The following is a 24,600-nucleotide window of genomic DNA, read 5'->3' on the forward strand; positions in this document are numbered from 1 at the left end:
GCAGATAAGTAATTTCTTCAGTAAATATTTATTAATCGATCTTGCACTAGTTGGAACAGATTTAGAAGTTTGAAACGTCTGAACTGTAGTGACCAGTCATCAGCTGAGAGGAATGATCTAGAAAATATAAAATGGGACAGCTAGAAGTGTTCATAGTCGTGAGTACAATCAATTAGTGTATGACCAAGTAATAAACAAATGATAAAATATAATTACTTGTATACAAGAAAAATTTAGAAAAAAGAACTAGATTGTTGTATTTAAACAATCAAGCCGATTTATATTACTTGATAAATATATTATTTCCTTTGAAACTTTTAGTTCTAAATATATAGAGAAAGTATAAAGAACATTGCTAAATTGCAGATTTATATTTTGAAATTAAAAGTGGTAAGAACAAACATACATCTAATTTGCTTTATTATGAGGCTGTTAAACATACCAGTTTCTAGATGTAAGAAAGTGATTAAACAGAAGTTTTATTTACTTGTGTAAATGTTCTTAGTTGCTCAGTATATCAGTTTCTGTTCATGAGGAAGTAGTTAAAACATAGGAGAGCTTTATTTGTCTAATGATTAGTTTGTGGTTGTTACAATGTCTGCATTATTCTTAGGATTGTACATTACTGTTACACACATACTCTAGAAAATGAATTCAAATTACATGTCGTCAATGTAATTTATACTTATTTTTGACATTAAGGTTAAATTACCTATTAAGAGAACACGAAGTTTAAACAAGATATTTGGTCATTCAGTTTAAGAACATACTCAGACTGAAGTATAATTAATCTTGAAATTATTTGATTGTTAATAAAATTGTTATCTAAATTAATGTATATAATTATCACTGTTTTAAGTATGACATCAATACTTCACTGTAGATATAACTGTTTCATTGGAGTTAGCAGAGAAACACTAACACACAACAATCTCCAAATTGTTAAGTAAAAAATTTGGATATATACCTTTTGTGGGATTATATGTGCAATTTGCTGTCCTTTTTCATAATTGTGTTCACTTTCTGGAAAATAATGACAAAAATATAAACTGTTCTTCATAATAATTTGAACAACGTTATAAAGAGCATAAGATTCAAATGAACGATGAATTTTAAAACTTGTAAGAAAAAGGTTCTTCACAAATTAAGGTCACAAAGTTTCAAATTTACAAAGTAAATCTATCATAACAACAAGTAAAGAGCAGAGTAAGAATTTTACTACATTACAACCACTATAGTGAAGTAATATGACAATAAGTACAATGAAATTGTATAATAATAAATGAAAATTATTAATGAGAATTTTCATAAATTGTGTTTGTGTATAAAATTAAATGTTAATGAAAACATACATCATCATTTTAATCGTATAAAAAACAAATTGTGTTCAAAACTGTAATAATGCACTCAATACTAACATAATCATTTGTATAATTCCTTTATTTTCCAAGTACATAGTGTAAAATAAAAAAAGATTCAGTTCTTTACAAACAAAATATCCTTACCAGTAATTGTAGCCACTGATAAAATATTAGTTATGTCTGTTTTGGATACTTGAGGAAAGCTATACAGACCATTTGTGCAAGCAGTCCTTAAATTTGAGCTGAGAGACTACAATAAAGACAGCTAATCTAAATCAAACACCTCCAACTGTAGGAAAACTCTAATCAAATATTAGACTTTGACTGTATAGAGCATGATTTGTTTTTGTATTTCAATGGATGCTAAATGCACATTATATGAATAACCTTTACGTGTTAACAGAGAGACATGTTGTGAAGGCATTTTACCATGTAATAATTTAATATGAATTATCAACCATTCAACATTTTTGTTTTACCACAACAGATTTAATTAATTACTAAAGTTCTTCACATACTAAGATTTTTAAACGATGCATGACCACATAAATCAAACATAGACCACTCAGTGTCTTCCACAGAAGTGAAAAAACTTTCACAGCTGAGATTTGAGAACAGTAAAGAAAAAAAACTAAAGTTATGAAAGTTAATTTTTCCAGTAAAACAGTAATGCAGTGAAACTAGAACAGTTAGAAAAATCAAAAACACAAATATAACACTAATGAAAGTTCACAAACTGGCAATCACACCTCACAATAGTAGATTTTCTCACGAGAAAAATAATTCCATTTAACCACATACGTGGGAGCTATTTATACAGCCTTACTTTTGACCTGCTTAAAAATGGTCAGGGGAAACAGTAAATTTATACTGTGTAGTGTCTTTAAAATGCCAACCTAGGTCTGAGGTCAAAGACTGCTCTCATTATCCTTTTGTTAAGTTTTTTTTTACAATGGAAATTACTGTCATAATACTGAACATATTTAATTATTTTGTGTTATACTTAATTCTGGGATTGTTGTTATGCACATATATTATTTAAAATTATTGCATATATATAATATCACTGACTTATGTCACATGTTTAGGTAAAAACTAAATAATATAAACAGATTATATTTCTAAGTACTCTGATATTTGTTACAAAGCAGACATTTTAGACCATGCATCTCAGTGTTTCTCATCATTCATATATTTTAAAATAAAGACAAAACTGACCATTAAACATGCAGCAACTTTACACACACACAAATTCAAGTTTAATTCAAAGTTCAACATGTGTTTAAACTGATTTTTCAACAGTACAGACCTATCAACATAATTTATTGGTTAACTTAAGATTACAGTTGTGAGTGCTTAGGCATACAATCCTCACATTATAAGATTGTTACATAATATTTTTCTCCTTTGGTGATTAGTGGTGGATGTTGTTTAGAAAATTCAAAAATGTTTACATTCATATAATTCTAAGTCTAATAAATAGACATTCTGTGACTGAGAGCACATGAAATAAAATACAAATGCACTCAAAGAAGAGATATGTTGCAAAGAATCATGAGATGGTACTAGTGACTATGAGAACAGCATAGGGAGAAAAATTAGATCCACTTGGAGAAAGTTATAAATTTTCCTGTACTGAAAATATATTTCCAACAGGTTCTTGCCTACTCTCACATAAAATAGTTATTCTCCTTTAGTGCTGCCCTCTATATGCAAAAAATGTCTTTCAAGTATGCCACAAGCCTTCTTTTTTATCTCCACATGAAATGACTCATTCTAATGTGTCTTTCATGCAAACTATCATGTGAGAACCCTCCACCAATGAGAGTGCCAAACACTTGTTACACATGTGACTCCTTCTGTTCAATTCTACTGGATCATTATTTCAAGTTTTGGCAGAAAATGGAAGCACTCATTTTCAGGAGGAGGAATGGTGGGAAATGTGAATAAAGACAAATACCTTTCAAAAATCCATTTTCAAAGTAGGAAAAGTATACCTTATGATACAGTATATTACCTCTATTCATATGAATAGCTAGAATTCTACACTGAATAGATAGAGGGATTAAATCAGTGTAAGAAAACAAAAGAATACTTCAATAGCATCAAAAGGACACACTTTGAGAAAAGGGAGTCAAATATAAAGATTTGTTATGAGAGACTACACCACATATGAAACAGTTACACACTTCACCCATTGGAAAAAAGGTGAAAAAACAGAGGAGCACATCCAAGTGGAATGAGAAAAACAATGAAAGTGTACAGGTGGGATGAGGATCATATCATCTTCAACTAAAGTTTAAAAGAATAAGATACACTGAGGGAGAGCAATAAGGAAAGAACAGTAACAATCTCACGCATCTCTAAAATGTCCCACAACACTGATGTAACATGTTGAGGAAGTAAGACAGACACACGTAATACATGTGTGATGATTTACGTTGATTGATTATACATTACGCCCAAACCCAGTCACTTGGAACCAATATCAATGCGTGGATAGGATAAGGGATCTCAATTGATGCAATTGGGTGAACCTTAATTTGACATCTTATTCCTTTGGTTTTTCTATGTTTTACAGTAGTGGATATCACATTATCTACATGACAATTCTACTCACTGCTGATTGGTATTTCTGTATTGGTTTTTGACTTCATTTAACCATTCAGGAAAATATCTTTATGAACCACTACCCCAGTGATTAGAAATGGAAAAGTGGTGAGGACTCCAAATTCCACTAAGAGAAAATGGGGGTGAAACATAATGGAAAGACCACAGGAATTTCAACACCTAAGATGGTGCAATGAGTGACAAGGAAACCCTACTTTTCAAAGTAAACCATAATAATTTATTCAATACAAGGCATAGCAGGGTTGGAAAACTATCCTCTTTTGCTTTAACCATGTAATCTATGAGTGGTACAGTCTAAGGCAGGCATAATCATGAAGAAATTTCATAGCAAGGATGACATTTATGTAATATTCTGGAACATCACATCATAACAGTGTGCACTGCGTGGTCATGGAATATCATAAGGTAGTCAACGTGACTGAACAGTGTGATTTTTAAGGGTAAAAGAACACCTAATCAGGTATCTATTACCACAGAGCATGGCCCAGACAATGAGTAATTATCATGAAAAGAGAAATAAGACACAGAAGAAAGCTGTGCAGACACTATAACATTGCAGATCGTGCAAAAAACAGAGAAATCTATTCAGATTGGGATAAGAATAAAGGTAGGAAAGGAAAGGAGATCAGAGAAAAGGATGATTTACCCTCATGATCCATCAAAATTTTGTGAAGAAAAGAGCAATCTGGAAAAAGAGTACATGAGACATCTTTGACAAATAAATTATATGTTCGATGTCCACAGGTAAAGAGAAGAAAGTCCTAAAGGAAAGATGAAACAAAGAATGTGTGGAAAGTGATTTGAATAGAGGCAAAGTGAGTCAATGTATGATCACATTAACATCTCAATCTGCAAGAAAATTTCACCATAGAGAATGATGAATCTAGAAGAAAAGTATCAACAGAGAGGTAAATACCCTGATTTGGAAAAATGAATGACGTGGTAAGCTGTCTGATAGCCAGAAATTGAGGTGATGGAGCATCCCCGAGTTAAAAACTAAGTAAAAAATTCAACAATAGAAGTTGGCCAATCAGCAGAAAACTCCTATACCACAGAACAATAGCTTAAGAATGTTTCATTTACACTGACAAACTTCCATGGAGGAAAGGCAAATGGAACAGTAGCTGGAAACAGATCAATACATCTGGATAAACCTGATTTCCTCATCAAGAACCAGATAAAACTTAGCATAAAAAAGTAGGATGAATCACTAATGACCAAGGTTGCTGAATAAGAGAGAAAAAAAGAGGTTGTGGAGAGGGAGGTTGTAGCTGAATAAAATGAGGAAATCATGACTAAGCTCGCCTAAAAGGAGAAGTCAGAAGGATTTGACAAGTAGTGGTTTAGATGATCAAAATCACTCAGTGAAAAAGACAAATGGCAGGTTACACATATTGGTACCTGATGTTCTACTCATGAGTGGTAGAATTGACAGCCAAAGTTAAGACCAAAGTCCAAAACAGAGAATGTTTGTGGATGATAGATGTGACAAGGGCAGCAATGTGAAGAGTACCCCACTGAAGGCAAAGCAATAGAAAACAAGAGGATCAAAAGATCATCTTGTCAAATATATTTTGTCTGGGTAAGATAGATTATCTTCAACAACATTGAAAACACTATAAAATGACACACAATTACAGGAATATCTTGCACGTGTACTGAGACAAGAAAATTCAACATATGAAAAATTTTAGGATCAAGAATAATGATTGACATAAGCATTTACTATGAAATTGTTGGAAGAAATCCTTACCAGATGGAAGAAATGATCCAAGACCTCACATACAGCTAGAAGTTCAAGAATGTAAAAATGGTAAGAATTCTCAGCCACAAACCCATACCCCAAAGCCCACTGTTGATTGGCACCCTCTCCCCATTCCTGGAGCAAAGCATCCATGGAAATACATAAATGCAGATGAGGAGGATGAAGCAAAGCATCTGTTAAAATGTGGGTCCTGTCTAACTACCAAGACAGATCACCTAACTGGTAGTGTAATAAAACCCTTCAAAGCCTCCTGTGCCAAATTCTATTGGTTGCAAGGAAGATCTTGCATATGAGCACAAATTAAAAGGATAAGTGTAACCATAGTACGACACATCCCCAAATGTGAAAGAAATTCACAAGTTGTAGTAGAGAGAGCAGTAAGAACACAGTGAACTAAAAGCTCCATCAGGTGAAGTAGAAGGCTGGCACTGACTGAGATATGAGTTGAAAAAACACCTAAATGGTCAGCAGTTGGTTAGGTTGAAGAAAATATTTTTACAATTTGACTGACCAGCTCACTTGAGCCACTACCCATAACGAGTACAATGAGCAAACTGCTATTTGGAATGAGCTAGCAGCAGCCAGTCATCCACATAATAATAGAAACTCATCCTGAGATTATTGAAAAGTTGAGAAAATGCTCAAACTGTCCAATAAAAATCAAATAGGACTGAAGCAAGCCAGAAGAATGATGCAAAAAACTAATAATTCATCACTTCATGAACAAACCAAAGATATGATCATGACTTCCAAGCTACTGGGATATGTAAGTAACCATTCACAACGTTCATCTTGGTCATCCATAAACCTGAAGGAAAAGCCCACCTGAGGGTATGAAAGGATTCCATTGTAATATACGATAGAATGAGAAATTGATTGAGGTAGGACAAATCCATGACAGACCACAAGTCTCTAATTTTTTTCGGAACAATTAACAGCCTGGAATAAAAATAGGAAGAAATATGATTCACAGGTTAGATGGGCAATTAAAGTAGAAGGTCATGAACCACCAATAATAGAAGCTGGCTGGATATGATACCTAGAAGTAGAGGAATGGAAATGGGTACATATGACAGAGGTGGAGAAAGAAAGTGTAAAAAAAACCCATCTGATAAAATCCAAATAACCCATTAATCTTTGATGGCAGTTTACCAGATGGGAATAAATTCACACAATCATGCTCCCACTGGACTGGAACCCATAAAATTGTCCACTACTGTTGGTGTCATGGTGATTTGCACTAAAGAAAATGACAAGATAAGCCACCACCCAAAAAAAAGGAATAGATAAAGGTTGAGAAAAACCAGGATGAGAAAGAGGAATTGAAGCTTGTGGTTCTGACAGCAACAAAAGAGCTACCAAAGAAGAAATGGTAGAGTGTTGCTGTAAGGATTCCACACAATTACAAAGTTTCAGTAACATGGTCAAATGCATATTACTGAAGAAAATGGACTACTGAATTCCCTGAGATAAGTGAGTGGCAAATGAACATGGGACAAGGCCAGATCACAACCTGGAAGATCCCAACTACAGAGAAACCACGTGTCTAAGGCAAGAACTGAGGACAACAAACCAATCAACTTGAAGGAAATAAGGATTTCAGTAAATAGCCTCATGAAGGCTGTTAGTAGCAAAGTAATGGTGAGAAAAAATTTGAAACTGGGCATGAATTAGATGCACCAGAAAATGTGAATGTACCCCCCAAATTGGCAAAATAGATCCCAACTGGTTGAAGGCACCAGCATGTCATACCCCCATGAGCTGTGGGTCAGTTTGTTGGACCCACAAATCGGACTATCCATTTCTAAACTTCCAGCTCACAAGTAGCATAAGCTTCAACTAACTTGGTTAGTGTAACATTTGCTTTATGTTACCACACATTTTATTGCTTCTTATGGTAGCAATTTTAAAAAATCATAGTCCAAAAGACAATAAAACAAAAGCATTTAATTATAAATAGCTGTATAAGGTTAAGAAATCTTCAATTATTTAGTGTAAAGAAATGTTGTTTTCTGCTACAATTTGAAGTAATTATAGAAAGACAAAATGGTAATTTTAAATTATTTTGCACTTTTTATGGTGGATATGAGGTTGATCAAATTAACCTAGTCATATGAGTAAGAATAGAACAAAATAACAGTTGAAATATGAAGATTTATTGAAAAATCAGAGAGTTCAAGTGAGTTTAAATCATCAGTGGAGGACCCCTCACTGCTTGAGACCTTGGAACAATGGAAGGTAACTCATTCCAAAGGCAAACCATCCTGCTAGAAAAACAGAACTATCTTAGATGAAAAAACACTGCCTCCCTGTCAAACATTATAGTTGTATGCCCTAGGCTTACTATCTTCACTGTTATGTATGAGAAAAGTTGATATATCAATGCTATCAATTACCAAACAACCCACATGCATTATCTTTCCTTTTCATAATTAAAACCCACTTGCCATTTATTTAACCAATTCACTGAATGATATAAATTCTTTAATCAGCAGTAACCTCTTTACAGATAGTAACACCCAAGATCTTAATATTATCTGCAAATTTAAGTAACTTATTGATTATTTCTTCATCTATCTCACACACAGCAACCAAAAGGAGCAAAAGTCCTAAATCTGAGCCTTGATGTACTGCACTCGTAACATTAATCCAGTTTGACAGAAGTCTGTTTGTAACATTGTGACAATGCTTTTCTTTCTTACATCCAACCACTCTTCTATCCAATTTACTAACTTATCTTCCACACCTATAGATATATTTTTATAAGTATTTGATGTGGTGTCATGTCAAATGTTTCTGAAAATCCAAATATGGGAAATTTATGCTCTTACCCTCCTATACGTGAGCACCATATATTTTAAAGAATGTCAAAAGATTTGTAATGCAACAATTTTGTTCAGTGAAACCATGTTGGTTATCCAGCAAAATTATAAACCTTGCTAAATGACTTTACAAAGTATATTTTATCAGATTTTTCACAACAGTTGTAAAGTTAATGGGTCAACAACTACTGAAAAACTTTTTATCACATCACTTGAAAAGAAGAGTTTCAGTAGCTAGTTTCCAGTCCTCTTGTACCTGTCCACTGTTCAAAGATTGATAAAAATAGCAGTAACTGGCTCATATATGTAATAGTTAACCTTTTTCAAAACCCTTGAGGAAATGTGGCCCAGGAGGCTTGTCATTCTTTAAACTTCCTCCATTTTTGTTAACCAGTTCAAAATTAATGCAGATATCTACTTCTATCTTCTTTTCATCCATCATCTGTTCAAGATGTTGAATATTGCTGAATTCTTCATCAGTAAAAATGTAATTAAAAACGACAGAATAACCTAGACATTTCATAACTATTAGATACAGGCCTTCTTTTATCATCCCTCTTTTTACATTCATCCTTTTTGATCTTATAATCCTTTGCTTTACCAACTTTTTTTATCTTCTGTACATTTTCTGTCACACCAGTCAATTTAATTTTATTAAATTTATGATGCTTTACTTTAATAGCCATCCTGGTTTTTTTACTTGCAGCTACCCTTTTCTTTCTGTAAAGAACATGTTTACCTTGAATATGTAAAAATTTATCTTTAGAAAGTTTATAACCAAAATATCATTATTCTTTATCTCCATATGCAGCAAATCATCAAACATAAGTGATACCATCACTTGCACCCAGATCGTTATAATTTCTATCCTCTCGATAATTTCTATATTTGAAGTTAACAATAAATATAAATAGTATTGATTCTAATATATTCCTATATTGATCTCACAACAAATCAAAAAATATTTATTTATATTCTTACTTTTAAAAGTCTGAAGATTGAGTTGTTAGTTCATTAACCACTGCAGACATTGAATGGTAGGCATAATAGAACAATAAGGCAAGACAATAAGACATATGACACACGAAATTCATGTTTAACATTCTTAATATTAAAACATATGCAAAATATTAAAATTTGCCTAATAATGAAAATAAAGTTGTAATCAGATGTTGAGAATAACATTCCAAAATGTCATGACATGTGCTTTTGACCTGTCCATAGTAAGATCGTTAAAAGTCCTTTGGAATATTTTGAAAATTACTTATTACTTAACCAAGATAATAAATATCATACATAAGCGCTTTACAGGTAAATTTAAAATTTCTTTTCAGGAGCACTGTTTCCATATTTTCTGTTTGAAATATTTTTCAAGAATTATAACTCATGAATTACCAACAAAATAGAACAGTATTAATAAACCTAAGTTCATCTTAACACAAGATTGTCTAATATTCTATGTTGGATATCTTCACCAAAATAACATTTTATTATAATGTGTATTTACAAATCATTAGACTTACCCATTTTTTTAATTGACTGGAAAATTGCATCCTTAAAAACAAGCATCTCAACTTTCTCTTGTTTGGTGAAATTATCCATTGGTAAAACATTCAATGACTGTATTCTTTCTTCTTCTTTCTCATCTCGATGAGAATTGTTAAAATATCTTCAAATAATATTTTGAAATTAAAGTAAAAATAAAATTAGAATAAGTACAAAAGACATATTTTCACTTTTACATATAACAAAATACATAAAAATGAATTAGAAAATAACACCTAGATACAGCTTGTTTTCTATAAAGCTCATACAAACAAGTTTGTAACACACCTAGATATAGCTTGTTTTCTATAAAGCTCATACAAACAAGTTTGTAACACACCTAGATATAGCTTGTTTTCTATAAAGCTCACACAAACAAGTTTGTAACACCTAGATATAGCTTGTTTTCTATAAAGCTCATACAAACAAGTTTGTAACACACCTAGATATAGCTTGTTTTCTGTAAATCTCACACAAACAAGTTTGTAACACACCTAAATACAGCTTGTTTTCTGTAAATCTCACACAAACAAGTTTGTAACACACCTAGATATAGCTTGTTTTCTGTAAATCTCACACAAACAAGTTTGTAACACACCTAGATATAGCTTGTTTTCTGTAAATCTCACACAAACAAGTTTGTAACACACTTATGTGTGGCTTGTTATTCAATACTAGATTTCCTTCACTTTATCACTTCAATAAAATTCACAATTGTAATACAGCTGTAGGTTCTTATTTACTTTCTACAAAGAAGGGTTTAATATATGCTACTAACAATACAATATGAATAAAGGAATATCCAACTGATTTCTAAGTAATTGATAGGGTTTAATATATGCTACTAACAATACAATATGAATAAAGGAATATCCAACTGATTTCTAAGTAATTGATACATATATAGATTTATTTTTCTTCAATTTGTACATGTGTCAAGTGCTAAATCTTTGATGACATACACTACACTAAGTCTCACCACGTTTCACCATATTGGTGGTCCTAACACATGAGTCTAAGTGGTTGAATCATGGATAAAGGTCTGTTTATGGGCACATTGCACAAAATCTTATATTTAAAAGCCAGCAAGTATAGACCAGACAAGTAAACAGAATACATCCCATGTGCTGAGTTTCATATAATAGTCAATTTAGCAAGTATAGACCAGACAAGTGGACAGAATACATCCCATGTGCTGAGTTTCATATAATAGTCAATTTAGCAAGTATAGACCAGAGAAGTGGAGAGAATACATCCCATGTGCTGAGTTTCATATAATAGTCAATTTAGCAAGAAAAGACCAGACAAGTGGACAGAATACATCCCATGTGCTGAGTTTCATATAATAGTCAATTTAGCAAGTATAGACCAGAGAAGTGGACAGAATACATCCCATGTGCTGAGTTTCATACAATAGTCAATTTAGCAAGTATAGACCAGACAAGTGGACAGAATACATCCCATGTGCTGAGTTTCATATCTTAGTCAATTTAACAAGTATAGACCAGACAAGTGGACAGAATACATCCCATGTGCTGAGTTTCATATCTTAGTCAATTTAACAAGTATAGACCAGACAAGTGGACAGAATACATCCCATGTGCTGAGTTTCATATCTTAGTCAATTTAACAAGTATAGACCAGACGACAAGTGGACAGAATACATCCCATGTGCTGAGTTTCATATAATAGTCAATTTAGCAAGTATAGACCAGACAAGTGGACAGAATACATCCCATGTGCTGAGTTTCATATAATAGTCAATTTAGCAAGTATAGACCAGACAAGTGGACAGAATACATCCCATGTGCTGAGTTTCATATAATAGTCAATTTAGCAGTTATAGACCAGACAAGTGGACAGAATACATCCCATGTGCTGAGTTTCATATAATAGTCAATTTTATAGACCAGACAAGTGGACAGAATACATCCCATGTGCTGAGTTTCATATAATAGTCCAAGTATAGACCAGACAAGTGGACAGAATACATCCCATGTGCTGAGTTTCATATAATAGTCAATTTAGCAAGTATAGACCAGAGAAGTGGACAGAATACATCCCATGTACTGAGTTTCATATATTTGTCAATTAAGCAAGTATAGACCAGACAAGTGGGCAGAATACATCCCAAGAGCTGAGTTTCATATCTTAGTCAATTTAACAAGTATAGACCAGACGACAAGTGGGCAGAATACATCCCAAGAGCTGAGTTTCATATCATAGTCAATTTAACAAGTATAGACCAGACAAGTGGACAGAATACATCCCATGTGCTGAGTTTCATATCTTAGTCAATTTAACAAGTATAGACCAGACGACAAGTGGACAGAATACATCCCATGTGCTGAGTTTCATATCATAGTCAATTTAACAAGTATAGACCAGACAACAAGTGGACAGAATACATCCCATGTGCTGAGTTTCATATAATAGTAAAGTTAACAAGTATAGACCAGACAAGTGGACAGAATACATTCCATGTGCTGAGTTTCATATAATAGTCAATTTAACAAGTATAGACCAGACAAGTGGACAGAATACATCCCATGTGCTGAGTTTCATATAATGGTCAATTTAACAAGTATAGACCAGACAAGTGGACAGAATACATTCCATGTGCTGAGTTTCATATAATAGTCAATTTAACAAGTATAGACCAGACAAGTGGACAGAATACATTCTATGTGCTGAGTTTCATATAATAGTCAATTTAACAAGTATAGACCAGACAAGTGGACAGAATACATCCCATGTGCTGAGTTTCATATAATGGTCAATTTAACAAGTATAGACCAGACAAGTGGACAGAATACATCCCATGTGCTGAATTTTATATAATAGTCAATTTAACAAGTATAGACCAGACAAGTGGACAGAATACATTCCATGTGCTGAGTTTCATATAATAGTCAATTTAACAAGTATAGACCAGACAAGTGGACAGAATACATTCTATGTGCTGAGTTTCATATAATAGTCAATTTAACAAGTATAGACCAGACAAGTGGACAGAATACATCCCATGTGCTGAGTTTCATATAACAGTCAATTTAACAAGTATAGACCAGACAAGTGGACAGAATACATCCCATGTGCTGAATTTCATATAATAGTAAATTAAATTGACTTTTTTGGTTCTTTACTTCTACCACCTTTTTTTAAATATAATTAAATCTATAAATAAATTATTGAAAACATTATTTTGTATTTCTCTAACCCTCTATATCTATCTATATCTATAAAAACATTTTGTTTGTCATGTGGCAAAAGTGTTATCCTATTCTTCACAATTTTGGCAACCAAGAAGAAAATATGGAACACAACTTATCTAGTGGATATAGTTAAAATAGCTATGGAGGTAGTAAAAGACCCTCAGAAGAAGAAACTGCCAGATCATGCATGTAAGATAAAAGTATTGAGAAGGTCTATGTACCAGACCACAGTGTCCTCTAGCAGGCTATTCAATTAGGCCACATATGACTGTGATAAGTGTGATGAGATGTGACTTACTATGGAAATTTAAAACTGCAACTTTTACAACATCAACTGAAAACAAAAGTGTTCCAAGATTATGTTATACCATTTAATAAAATTATTTTATACCTCAATATTCATCATGTGAAAAACATATGAAAGCATGACATTCATTTCATGTTGGGAATAATTAATACCTAGAGATCTTCATATCTTATCGTTCTTTGATCTGTTGCTCTAAATAGAATATAAAATTGTTCAAATTTAATTTCTATCCAACATTCTATAACATGTTGAAAAACACATGAACTGTTATAGAGGAAAGAAGTATGGTATTTTAAAATCTTTTGCTGAATACATTTATCCCAACATAGTCTTTCAAATAGAGGGAACATTTCTATTTATAAACAACAAGGAACTGCTGTGTTTTATTAATTTTCTTCTCAGATGTGAACAAGTTTCTTGAAAGAAATTCTTACAGCAAACCTGATGTGTATAGTGAGACATGAAACAGATATGAATGTAAAGGTTTGCCAAGTGTATTTATACTCCAGAATATTTGTTTCTGTTATTTTTCAGTTCCTAAAATCAATCATTTATCCTATTCTTGAATATCTCTTTTTTACCTTACTGGAAAATTAATGAATTTATCCATAACTTCATGTGCATACTGAAATATAATTTACATGTCAGCAAATATTTTAAATAATAGCTGTTCTTATTCATATTGTAAAATTACGAATACTGCATGTTAATTTATCACTTAATAATAGTCCTTTGGTTGGCTGGTGGTTAGTTTAGAGTTTAGTCTAGTATGTATGCTAAAAGATCTTAGGTTTGATTCCCAGCAATGGTCCAAACACAGATTGCCTATTAATTAACTTTGAACTAAAATCAAACAAAAAATGTTGCTTAAACAATTTAACCTGAACAATATTTATACCATTAAAATTTAATTGAAAATACATAATATGCAACTATGGAAACTCACATATTTTGATACCATTTTATATTTTTCAAAAAACAATCTTCAATCTGTGTCATCACTGTGTTTTCTAACTGCAACTCATCCATTTCAGTCAAAACTTCCTTCATATTATCTATCAAAGAAAAGGCTCTATGACAATGACCTGAAAGAAAAAAACAAATAAAATTATTTAAATGATCAACAGATGTTGTACTAACTATTAAGAGAGAGGTTGTGGTGACTAGACATCAATCTGTTCATAATTTGTAACAAATACAGTCACTTCAATATAATTTTCAATAAGTTATAATTTCTATCTTTAGATAATAATTAGTTCAACTCCCACCTTTAGAATGCTAATCTAGTTACAACTCTCAAGACTCACTTTGTCTTTGTGAGTTTGTTGTGATAGTAACCAGAATTTCAATGTAAATATGCCAGAAAGAAAGATTATCTGGGGTCTTTCCTGATAATACATGAATCAGGTACAATTTGTATATTTTTGGTAAGGATATTCAAGCTTTGTAACCTCAATGCTTTGGTAACTAGATAAATATAGAATGCTTCTATTAACTTTCTTTTTATTGTGCATTACTGTCATGTTATTTAAGTTTACTGTGTGGTCATCTGTTCTGGCATGATGCACTATTACAAATAAAGTGGTATTATCGTTTTATATCTATTAAACTCTTAAATTCTAAAAATTTGTTCTGACTAGTAACATGTAAATAATAGATGTAGGTGATCTATGGGCACTGACTAGTTTTCACAAATATTTATGTTTCTCATGATTTACTAATAAATTTTAATTATCAAATGATCCACAACTACAGTTGTCCATAGTGCAATTTTAAGACAGAAAAAAATATCCCAAATAGTAAAGTTCAAATAAGAAATTTTTGAATAAAATATCTTAATAGATACCTTACATTCATTATTGTTGTATCTAGTACAAAAGTACGAAATAATGGGTTTATTTAACCTTATGGCCTTCTAAAATGACTAAAAATGGGCCTGACCCATGTTTTTGTATGTATATGGGACCTGCATCTTCATACCAAGTCCCACAAAAATTGTCAAAAACACAGGTAATTGTCCAAAACACATCAAAACGGTGTTTCTTGTCTTTTCTTTTTTCAATGTGCAAGACTAGTAAAAAGTATATTTCTACCAAATCATATACAAATTGGTCAAAATATGGCTGAACAATTGATCCAAAATCCTAAAGTTATGATTTTTTCTATGAGCTTTGACCCCAATCTTTTTGTATATCACATGAAAATGTATATTTGTGTCACCTGTCATCTTGAATATTGTAAACATGACCACACAGAAGCTTAAAATATACATTTTTGGATAGTTTGAGACTTTACCTCTAAATATCTGGATGTATTAGACCAATGTATAATTCTACCAAGTTTCATGAAAATATGTCAAAAAATGAGGGAAGGGTGGTCAAAAGAAAAGTATTTGGAACAAAAATGAAAGAAAGAAACAATATGAAAACCATATGTGTCTCTGAAAAGACATAATCAATTGAAAATATTTGCATGTAGTAACCACTATTTCTTGAACCTGTCCATTATTTTATGTTAAGACTCTATATTTTTAAATAATTCAGGTATGATATTAAATTATAGGTTGATTAAAATGACCTTTTTGAATTTTCAAAATGACTGCATCTTTTATAAAAATCTAGTTTTCCTTGATATTTAAGATTTGATTTTAAAGTTAAAACTGACACTATGACTGTCATGTTATACATAGTTTACAATATAATTTAATGACACACGACATTCTTTAGTTATAAATTATTATAATAACTTACCAAACATTAATAGCTTATCAAAGCTGGAAATTTCCTGATATGTCACAGGTTTCTTGCACAGTACATTCACTCGTTGAGCTTTGTTAGAACATAAGCCAAAAACATCACACACTTTGACTATCACCTGATTTGTTCCTGATAGGACCAAGAAGTAAATATGAGAAAAGTTAGTTTACACAAATAAACTCACACAAAGTCTTCTGGGTAGCAGTTTACTTTTTGAGAAGGCAATTTCAGCAAAGTAATGTCAGTCAGTTATGAGAAAAGTGAAAAACGTACTTAAAGTGAAGGATGAAGCATTTATATCTGAAACAGACCCACTTCGATGTCTATCTTATATTAAACTGATGTATCTTCTAGCAAAATCATCATCTCACTTATATCCTCTTAAAGCAATTCACTGCCTTTTGGAAAGGTTAATATCTATTATGTTACCTTGCAGTGTGCAGGTAAAAAGTAGAAATAAAAGTACATCTTTCTGGCTTTTCACATGGAATAATGATTAATAACAAAAATCATGTATTTTAAAATGTAATCTTCAATACATTTTTTATGTATCTCAATTTTGGCAATGAACTGTGTTTTTTTATGTTTTCAAATATTCACAAAAAAAAAACTACTTGAGGGCTGTCTGTACCAATTATCAACTAACAGACAAGAGGAGAGGCAGCAAACCAACAGCATGAGCTTTTGGACTACCCTTGTCAAATTGAATGGTCAAATTTTACAATGAATCTTACTATTCTTCTAAGTCTCAAAGCGATAAGTAACATGTTTTTTGGCAGTACTGAAATACATATGACAGATTAGCAGACTGACAGTCTGAAACACTAATTTAAAAAACTTACTTTCCAGACACCTTTTTTTGTCTATTCTCAATCAACTGGCATGAATGTATTCTACATCAAAAAAAATTCACTTCCTTTCATTATTTGTGTTGGCAGTGCATCATAAAACACAACATTGTTGACAGTGTAATATAGTTAAAATAATCGTTAAGATATGCACTATTTAAACTTGATTTAAGGTTAATAGCTTTATATGACACACATTTCTTCATTTTTTTGCTGTTTAAGATAGAGGTGTTATGCTTATTTAATTCAGTACCAGTGTAAGTCCAGTTATACCATGTTTAATGCTCAGGAAGAGTTCCTGAGAACAGAGGTCTAAGAATAGCAGCTCTTAACAGGGTCATTTTAACATTACGTATATATAAAAATGTAACTGAATGTACCGTTTCTTACTTTTATTTAGGTACCAATAAATTTTACGTAAATTACTCACTGTAACATTGTCATCTCTCTAAAAAAGCAAATTTTTATTATCCTTCAAAATTGTTTGGTTACAGAGCCACCAAATAAGTCATAACCCTCCTGTCACACGTTTTCATTCAGGATTTTTCAACACATGTAGTTCTCTGTTATGTTTACAACTATATTTGTTATAACCATTGAGGTTTTCATTTATGAAATGATGTATTATATTACATTGTTTTCTGTATTGAGATTTTTAGATTGCTTCTTAAGAAATTTTTTTTCTACAGAAACAAATATTGTAATGATGTTTTAATGTGTCATGTTGCACCACTAGAAATGCCAGAAAAATTATGATACTTAAAGGACATTCTGTTTTTTGTTTGTTATTATTGTGTTGTTTTTTGCATTATTTTATTAAATAAAAATTACTCAGCGCACTACTACTATTCATATGAAAAACTAGTGTTTAGAGAATTATAGATTTTCATCATTCTTTTTTTCTATCTCATGAAAAAAAAACAACTAATCTCTGAAGTAGACAAGACCTCTGTGAAGAACCACCTTAAAGTTTGATCTTACTAAAATATGAAATGATTAATGTGCTGCACCTATTTTATCTATTTAAAATGGATTCAAAAATAGGAATTAGGTACTAAATATGATATATTTATACAGAGTTCCAGCACTATAAAGTTTGCAACTATACCACTACTTACTATTAGAGGTATCGGTTAAAAAAATAGAGTTTATCAGTCAAAAGTTCCATGTATGTGGTTTCAGTTTATATCTGTAATACGTATTTTCTAACTTTAAACACAACATGGTAACCCTCCTGGGTAATTAGTTTTTAATAATTTTGTTTTTTCATGGATTTTGATATGCTTTGTACATCCAATGACTATTTTGAAGGAAGAAAATGGAAGATGTTTTATACTTTTTAAATAATCAACCACAAGTCATATCCTTTCTATTAACTACTGTTCATTTTATCAGTTGGAAGAAAACTAAGGTAGGCTATTCATCTGAAGGGTTTTATCACAGGAACATTTAACACTCCTACAAAAAGTGGGGCCTAATAGGCCCCAGAGCAACTTGAAAGGTTATTAATATTAGGCTAATAAATTTGTATTTAAATGAAATTGCCATTTCATTTAATGAAATGAAATCAATTTAATGAAATGGCATTTAAATTTCATTTAATGAAATGAAATCAATTTAATGAAATGGCAATTTCATTTAAATACAAAATTATTAGCCTAATATTAATAACCTTTCCAGTTGCTCTGGGGCCTATTAGGCCCCACTTTTCGTAGGAGTGTTAAAGTGCTAGAAACCTTTCCACAGCATTCAATTTGATATAGATTATATACAGCGATTCTTAATGAGAAATTTGATAAAGGTACATGAATTTTGTTTTCTAAAATTATTACTCTAAACTGGATTGTATAAAAGCAGTATGTTGGTATAAGAAAAGCTTGATATTTTATAAATGAAATAAAGCAAGTCTTAAACTAGTTTTATCACTAATATATTTTATGATTTTATTAGAAGAGATATCATTCTATCAAATGTCAGTAGGGTGTGTCTATGAAATTAAAAATTTATATATGATTGTCTATATTATGCCACTTCATTGCCAAAATTGGACTCTTTGGTCCAGAATGCTAAATGAAAAGTACTAGCATTTTGTTCATGGTCTTTCTGTGTATAGTATATATGATTGTAGTCAATGGTGTGAAGAACAAAATTCTTTATAAAATATTTAACAAAACTTACCGCATGGCAGTATTATATTCCTTGCTAGTCCACTGAAGAAAGAGATGTCTATTTCGATAGGAAAGTACCTTGAGTTTCCATGGATTACATAAAAAAATTGATAAGTTAAAGGATATCTATCAATGTTTGTCAACCATCCTTCACTTGCATCTAGAGTGAAATCTGTCACTAAACCAAAACCTTTATACGGTGTTACCTAAAAAAAAAAAAAAAAGGATTTTCAAAAGAGCAAAATTTGTAACTTTCCTGCAGTTAAAAATTTATTTCCAAAATGTAATTACCTTTCCTTTCATAAATAGCTATTCTTATTCAGTGTTGCTTTCTGTAGGCAAAAATTGTTTTGTGCATGCCGAGACTTGCAGCTGTAATCCATGTGGAACTGTCTGATTCCAATGTATCTTACATGGAAATGATCATACAACAGCCTTCCACCAATAGGAATGAAACCTTGTTGTATTACTCTTTATTCAACTATATCAAACTATCATTTCTCATTTAGCAGGACTCGTGTTAAACACATTTATTATGTGTTCTTTGTATTGTATGATGTTGTGAAAAAGTTTCATTTTTGAAGTAAAATTTCTTCATTATTTATTGTTTTATATTTACATATTTGAATATATTTTCTGTTAATTTACTTTCCCAATATCTTTTTCTTTCCCCACTTGCAAATTTTTTTCCTTCCATGAAATATTTGTGTTCGATTTTATTTCTCATCTGTAAAGTTTGAAGTTCAAGTAACCTCCTACTAGCAGTGTCATGTAGTCTGAAAATGGAAGAGACTCATTGTTGGATTTATATGCTTTGAGAGTGGTCATTATATACTCTCTAGGTGCATGTGCCTCCTTCTACTCAATTCTTCCAAACTATAATTTCAGGTTTCAACATAAAATGATAGCACCAGAGAAGAGTTAAATACCTATCAGAAATACATTTTCAGTATGGGAAAAATTATAAATTTTGATAAGGTATAGTACCTCTTTTCAGAAAAAAAATGTCTGTATAATGTAAACCATCTCATTCAAATTTAAAAGTAAAGGAACCACCCCAAGCTTGGTAATATCCTTGGAATAGAAAGAACATCAAAAGATAGCAGAATAGGAAGAAATGTACTGATCTGTAAGTACCTCCATCATGGATGGAGTTGCAAGAGTATAGATGAGGAATGGAATAAAGACATCTATAATACACACGTGAGGACTTGTATTGATTGGTTCAGCTCTATATCCAGAATCCATCCACTTGGAACCAACATCTATGTAGAGGTGGAATAAGGGATCCCAGTTGAAGGAGTGAAAAGTAATTTTGAAGATTCACTCCAATACTACATGGGAGAGGATATCCTATCATCTACACCAGATTAACACATCCTCCCTAGTCTCAAATGAATGATTTTATAATCATTTAGATATATATTACTTTTATATTATTTATATGTATTTCATTAACACATTATAAGTTATGATACTTAACACTGGTTAGGTGTCACTCATCTTCCTCCAGAATATAGAAATAAGGATTTGGAGACCAACATACAAGCAATTTGGTGCTGAGGAAAGTGGCAAATACATCAAGGTGAGGATTACCCTATAAAATACAAAGCCACCAAGAAGATGCAGAGACCACTTCACCAGATAAACTTTGGTCTTGACAGGATATAAATATCAAAAGTATGGGCCCAAAAGAAAATGATTCAAAGTGTGTAAGCAGAAGAATAATTACCAGGCAATTCTTGGCTAGATGGCCAGAAGATTAACCAAAGTACAACTTACAACAAGAAGCTCTATGATATTTATATGAAAAGACCTTTCTTCTGTTACATACCAACATTCCAAAGCTTCCTGTTGATCAATCCCACCCTCCTGAAGGAAGCAATAAGGATATGGAGAATGGAAAGTTCCATTGAATAAAGTAGAAAAAAGAGAAGGTAACACCTGACTAATGTTTAAAAAAAACACTCGAATGGACAATACATTGAGCATGCAGAATTTTGATTAATCAGCCCACATAAACCACATTCAGGAGCAGCCAATAAGTGTGATGAACAGACTCCTGTTTGAACAAGCCCACACTGGTCAGTCATCCATGTAATGATAAAAGCACATTTAAATGATGGATGAATGATTTAACCATCTGAGAAAAATATATGGAGCTGAAGCAAGCCCAGAGGGCAGTGCACAAAACTGATAAACCACAACGTGGCAAAAGAATCAAAGACAGTGTTATGGCTAACAAGGCACTGGAATATGCAAGTATGTCCATCTTGTGGATAAACATGAAAAACATCTTGCCTAAGCGTAATAAACGACATCAATGTAAAACATGGTAAAACCAGAAAAGTACTGAGACAGGAAAATCAATAACAGGCCACCAGTCTCCAGTTTTCATGGTGTTAACAAACAGCCTGGAATAAAAAAACTACAGAAAGATGATAGACAGGTTTAGCGGCCTGTTAGAATAGAAGATCTTATACTGCCTTGGACAAACATTGACAGGTAGTGGGATTCCAAGGAAATGTGTACCTGAGACAAAGGAGAGGGGGAAAGGAATTGTAGAACAAGTAACTCAGATAAAAGCCAAACAGCCCATGGATTAGTGATGAAAATTCACCAAAGGAGAATAACTTTGGGCAAATGAGCTCCCACTGGTACTGTTGGTGACGTTGCCATATATGTCAAATAAAACAAATATATGAGGAACCTGTGAAGGAATGAACAAGTAATAGCTGAGAACGATAGGAAACTAGAATAAGAGGCCTGCCTCGACTCTGACTGCAATGACTACAACAAACATACAACTGAAAAAGGAAATGGTATAGTGTTGGTGCACTAACTTCAGAAAATATTCCAAATCCTGAGGCACATCACCACAAATATAGAAGTAAGGGAAATAGTCAGAAAGGAGAAGTTACCTTCCCTAGCTGCTGAGGTCTTTGAAAGGAAGAATCAAAGCAGATAAAGAAAAGACAGGTATGGTGGTAAAGTGTACATGATACATCAATGGTAAGCAAATCAGACCGTTGATGTACACAAGATAAGATGAAGAGTGAAACATGTAATGTGAGGAAAGTGGTTCAAACAGAAGTAAAGTGAGAAAATGAAGGATCACATTAACATCCTGGTCTGGAACATTAGACCATCTGGGGAGAGGTGAAAAATCTGGAAAATATATATTAGCATGGTAAGGACAGGGGAAGCAAAAACTCGACAGTACTGAAAAAACAAAAGGCATGGATGGAGGGTCTGCTATTCTGAGAGTGAAAAGACTGAAGACCCCAAATTTAATAGCCTGTGAGAAACTCTGCCACTCAAGCAACAGTAGGTCCATCTATAAGGAATCCCTGAGTCATAGACTAACTGTGGAACTCTTTCAATTTGTACTGATACACCTCCATTGAAAAAGGATATATGGCATTAGCTAAAAGGAGTTACTTGATGGAAAAAAGCACGATCATTTCACCAAAGACCAAATAAAAGCCAGACATAAGGATGAAAAATGTGAATGGTTGAATAAAGAACTGGTGACTAAAAATAATAAAGAAATCAGGGAGACAAAGGAAGAGGTACTGGAGGGAAAAGTTGTTGACCAATAAGGAGTAATCAGAAGGACTCCTCATAGAGTGGTGTAGATGTGAGAGAGAGATCACTTGATGAAGTAACTGGATAAGAAGGTAAGCATAAAGAACTCTACGTGACCATTCCTGGCTGAAAAAATAAATAGCCATAGCCCAAGGATAAAGTACCTGGGATCAAAAGAGGAGTAATTTGTGATTGAAGTATGTAGCAAATGCATCAATGTAACCTGTGTGGGAAAAACTCTGCTAATTGCATAGCTACAAGTAAACGACGTCATTTTCCATCAATTCCTAGCAAAGTGACAACACTCTCAAACTTGAGGAAAAAGAAATCGAGAGGCAGACTGCCTCCGAGAAGATTTCATTGCTGGGCACCTTATCATCCTTATTTCCCACATCACTCATTAGTGCCTGCTAAGAACAAATTCTCAATTACGTAGTATGGCACTTCTGTTCTAGTACTGCACCACTGGATACAGAAGAACCACCACAGCAAGACCAAATGTGTTTCCCTGTGCTACATGGACCCCTTTAGAGATGGTCTGGCAATCTCCCAGGTATTCCTGAGAGAGTCTTTGTTTGAAGTGGAGAATCCCCATCTGCAAGACAGGCCAAGCTGGGCACTCTCTTCAATTTGATTAATCAGCCCACTTAATGAGTATGGCTAGCCATCTTCAGTTTGGAATGAGCCAGAAGAAGTCAGTCATTCAAATAATGGTTGAATCACAACCCCAGACCATGAGGATGGTGAACAAAAGCTCTGACCATGCAACAAAAGACATAAGTGACAGAAGCAGGCCTGAAGGTCAGAACATGAAATTGATAAACCACCCCGTGATGGACAAATCAAAGACATGGACGAGACTATGGTGATATATGGATGTGAAGATAACCATTAACAAAGTCCATTTTGGTCACTCATAAGCCTGGAGAAAATACCCACCACAGAGTGAGAAATGATTCCATGGTAAAACAGGACAGCTTAATGAAGTGATTCTGGTGACACAAATCAATGACAGGCCTTCAATTCCAAGTTTTCTTGGGAACAACAAAGAATCTGGAATAATAACTTGGTGGACAATGTAGAGCAATTTGTACGGCTTGCTGAGATAGTACTTCCTGAACCAGCTCCAAGAGATTCTGGTTCGTCATGGTATTCTGCTGCAGAAGGAAGTAAAGAAGTACACGAGACACAGGAGGTGAGGAAAAATGGAATCCTGAATTTTTCAGATAAAACCCAGTAATGCTTGATGAAAGGATGCCAGTATGGAAAAAAAATTAGCAAATCACACTCCTACAAAACCACAACTTACTAAGTGGACATTGATACTGTTGTCAACACGTCGTATGCCATTGAAGACAGCAACAAGATAAGGCACTCTAAGAAGAAGTGATAGTTATGAGTCAGGAAGGGAAGGAAAACTGTGACAGGTGCCATATTTGGCTCTGACCGAGGTAAAAAGGCAAAAATGTTAGAAAATTGTGAACTGTTGTTGTGCTAATTCAACTTGTGATTTCAAAGACTCAAGGATAAAGAGGACATATTGCTGCAGAAATGGGGTCATATATAACTCCCAGAGTTGAGATAATGATAAACA

At 32.8% G+C, this 24,600-nt stretch overlaps 1 protein-coding gene across 18 annotated transcripts in view; it reads right to left on the bottom strand.

The window, feature by feature from the left end:
* The window catches only part of LOC143245365 (uncharacterized), a 161,196-nt gene that overhangs the window by 64,491 nt on the left and 72,105 nt on the right, over nucleotides 1–24,600 (bottom strand). For all 18 annotated transcript variants that reach the window (XR_013025604.1, XR_013025607.1, XR_013025605.1 and 15 more), the window contains 5 exons: nucleotides 19,429–19,624; nucleotides 16,397–16,531; nucleotides 14,593–14,731; nucleotides 10,103–10,248; nucleotides 968–1,023 (listed from right to left, as the gene is read on the bottom strand). Coding sequence is in view for 13 of the 18 variants with exons in the window: in XM_076491617.1 (XP_076347732.1) it covers nucleotides 968–1,023; nucleotides 10,103–10,248; nucleotides 14,593–14,731; nucleotides 16,397–16,531; nucleotides 19,429–19,624 (672 nt within the window). In the remaining 5 variants the exon portion in view is untranslated. The remainder of the gene's footprint in view (nucleotides 1–967; nucleotides 1,024–10,102; nucleotides 10,249–14,592; nucleotides 14,732–16,396; nucleotides 16,532–19,428; nucleotides 19,625–24,600) is intronic.

This window comes from Tachypleus tridentatus, chromosome 2 (assembly GCF_004210375.1).
Source record: "Tachypleus tridentatus isolate NWPU-2018 chromosome 2, ASM421037v1, whole genome shotgun sequence".
Lineage (NCBI taxonomy): Eukaryota > Metazoa > Arthropoda > Merostomata > Xiphosura > Limulidae > Tachypleus > Tachypleus tridentatus.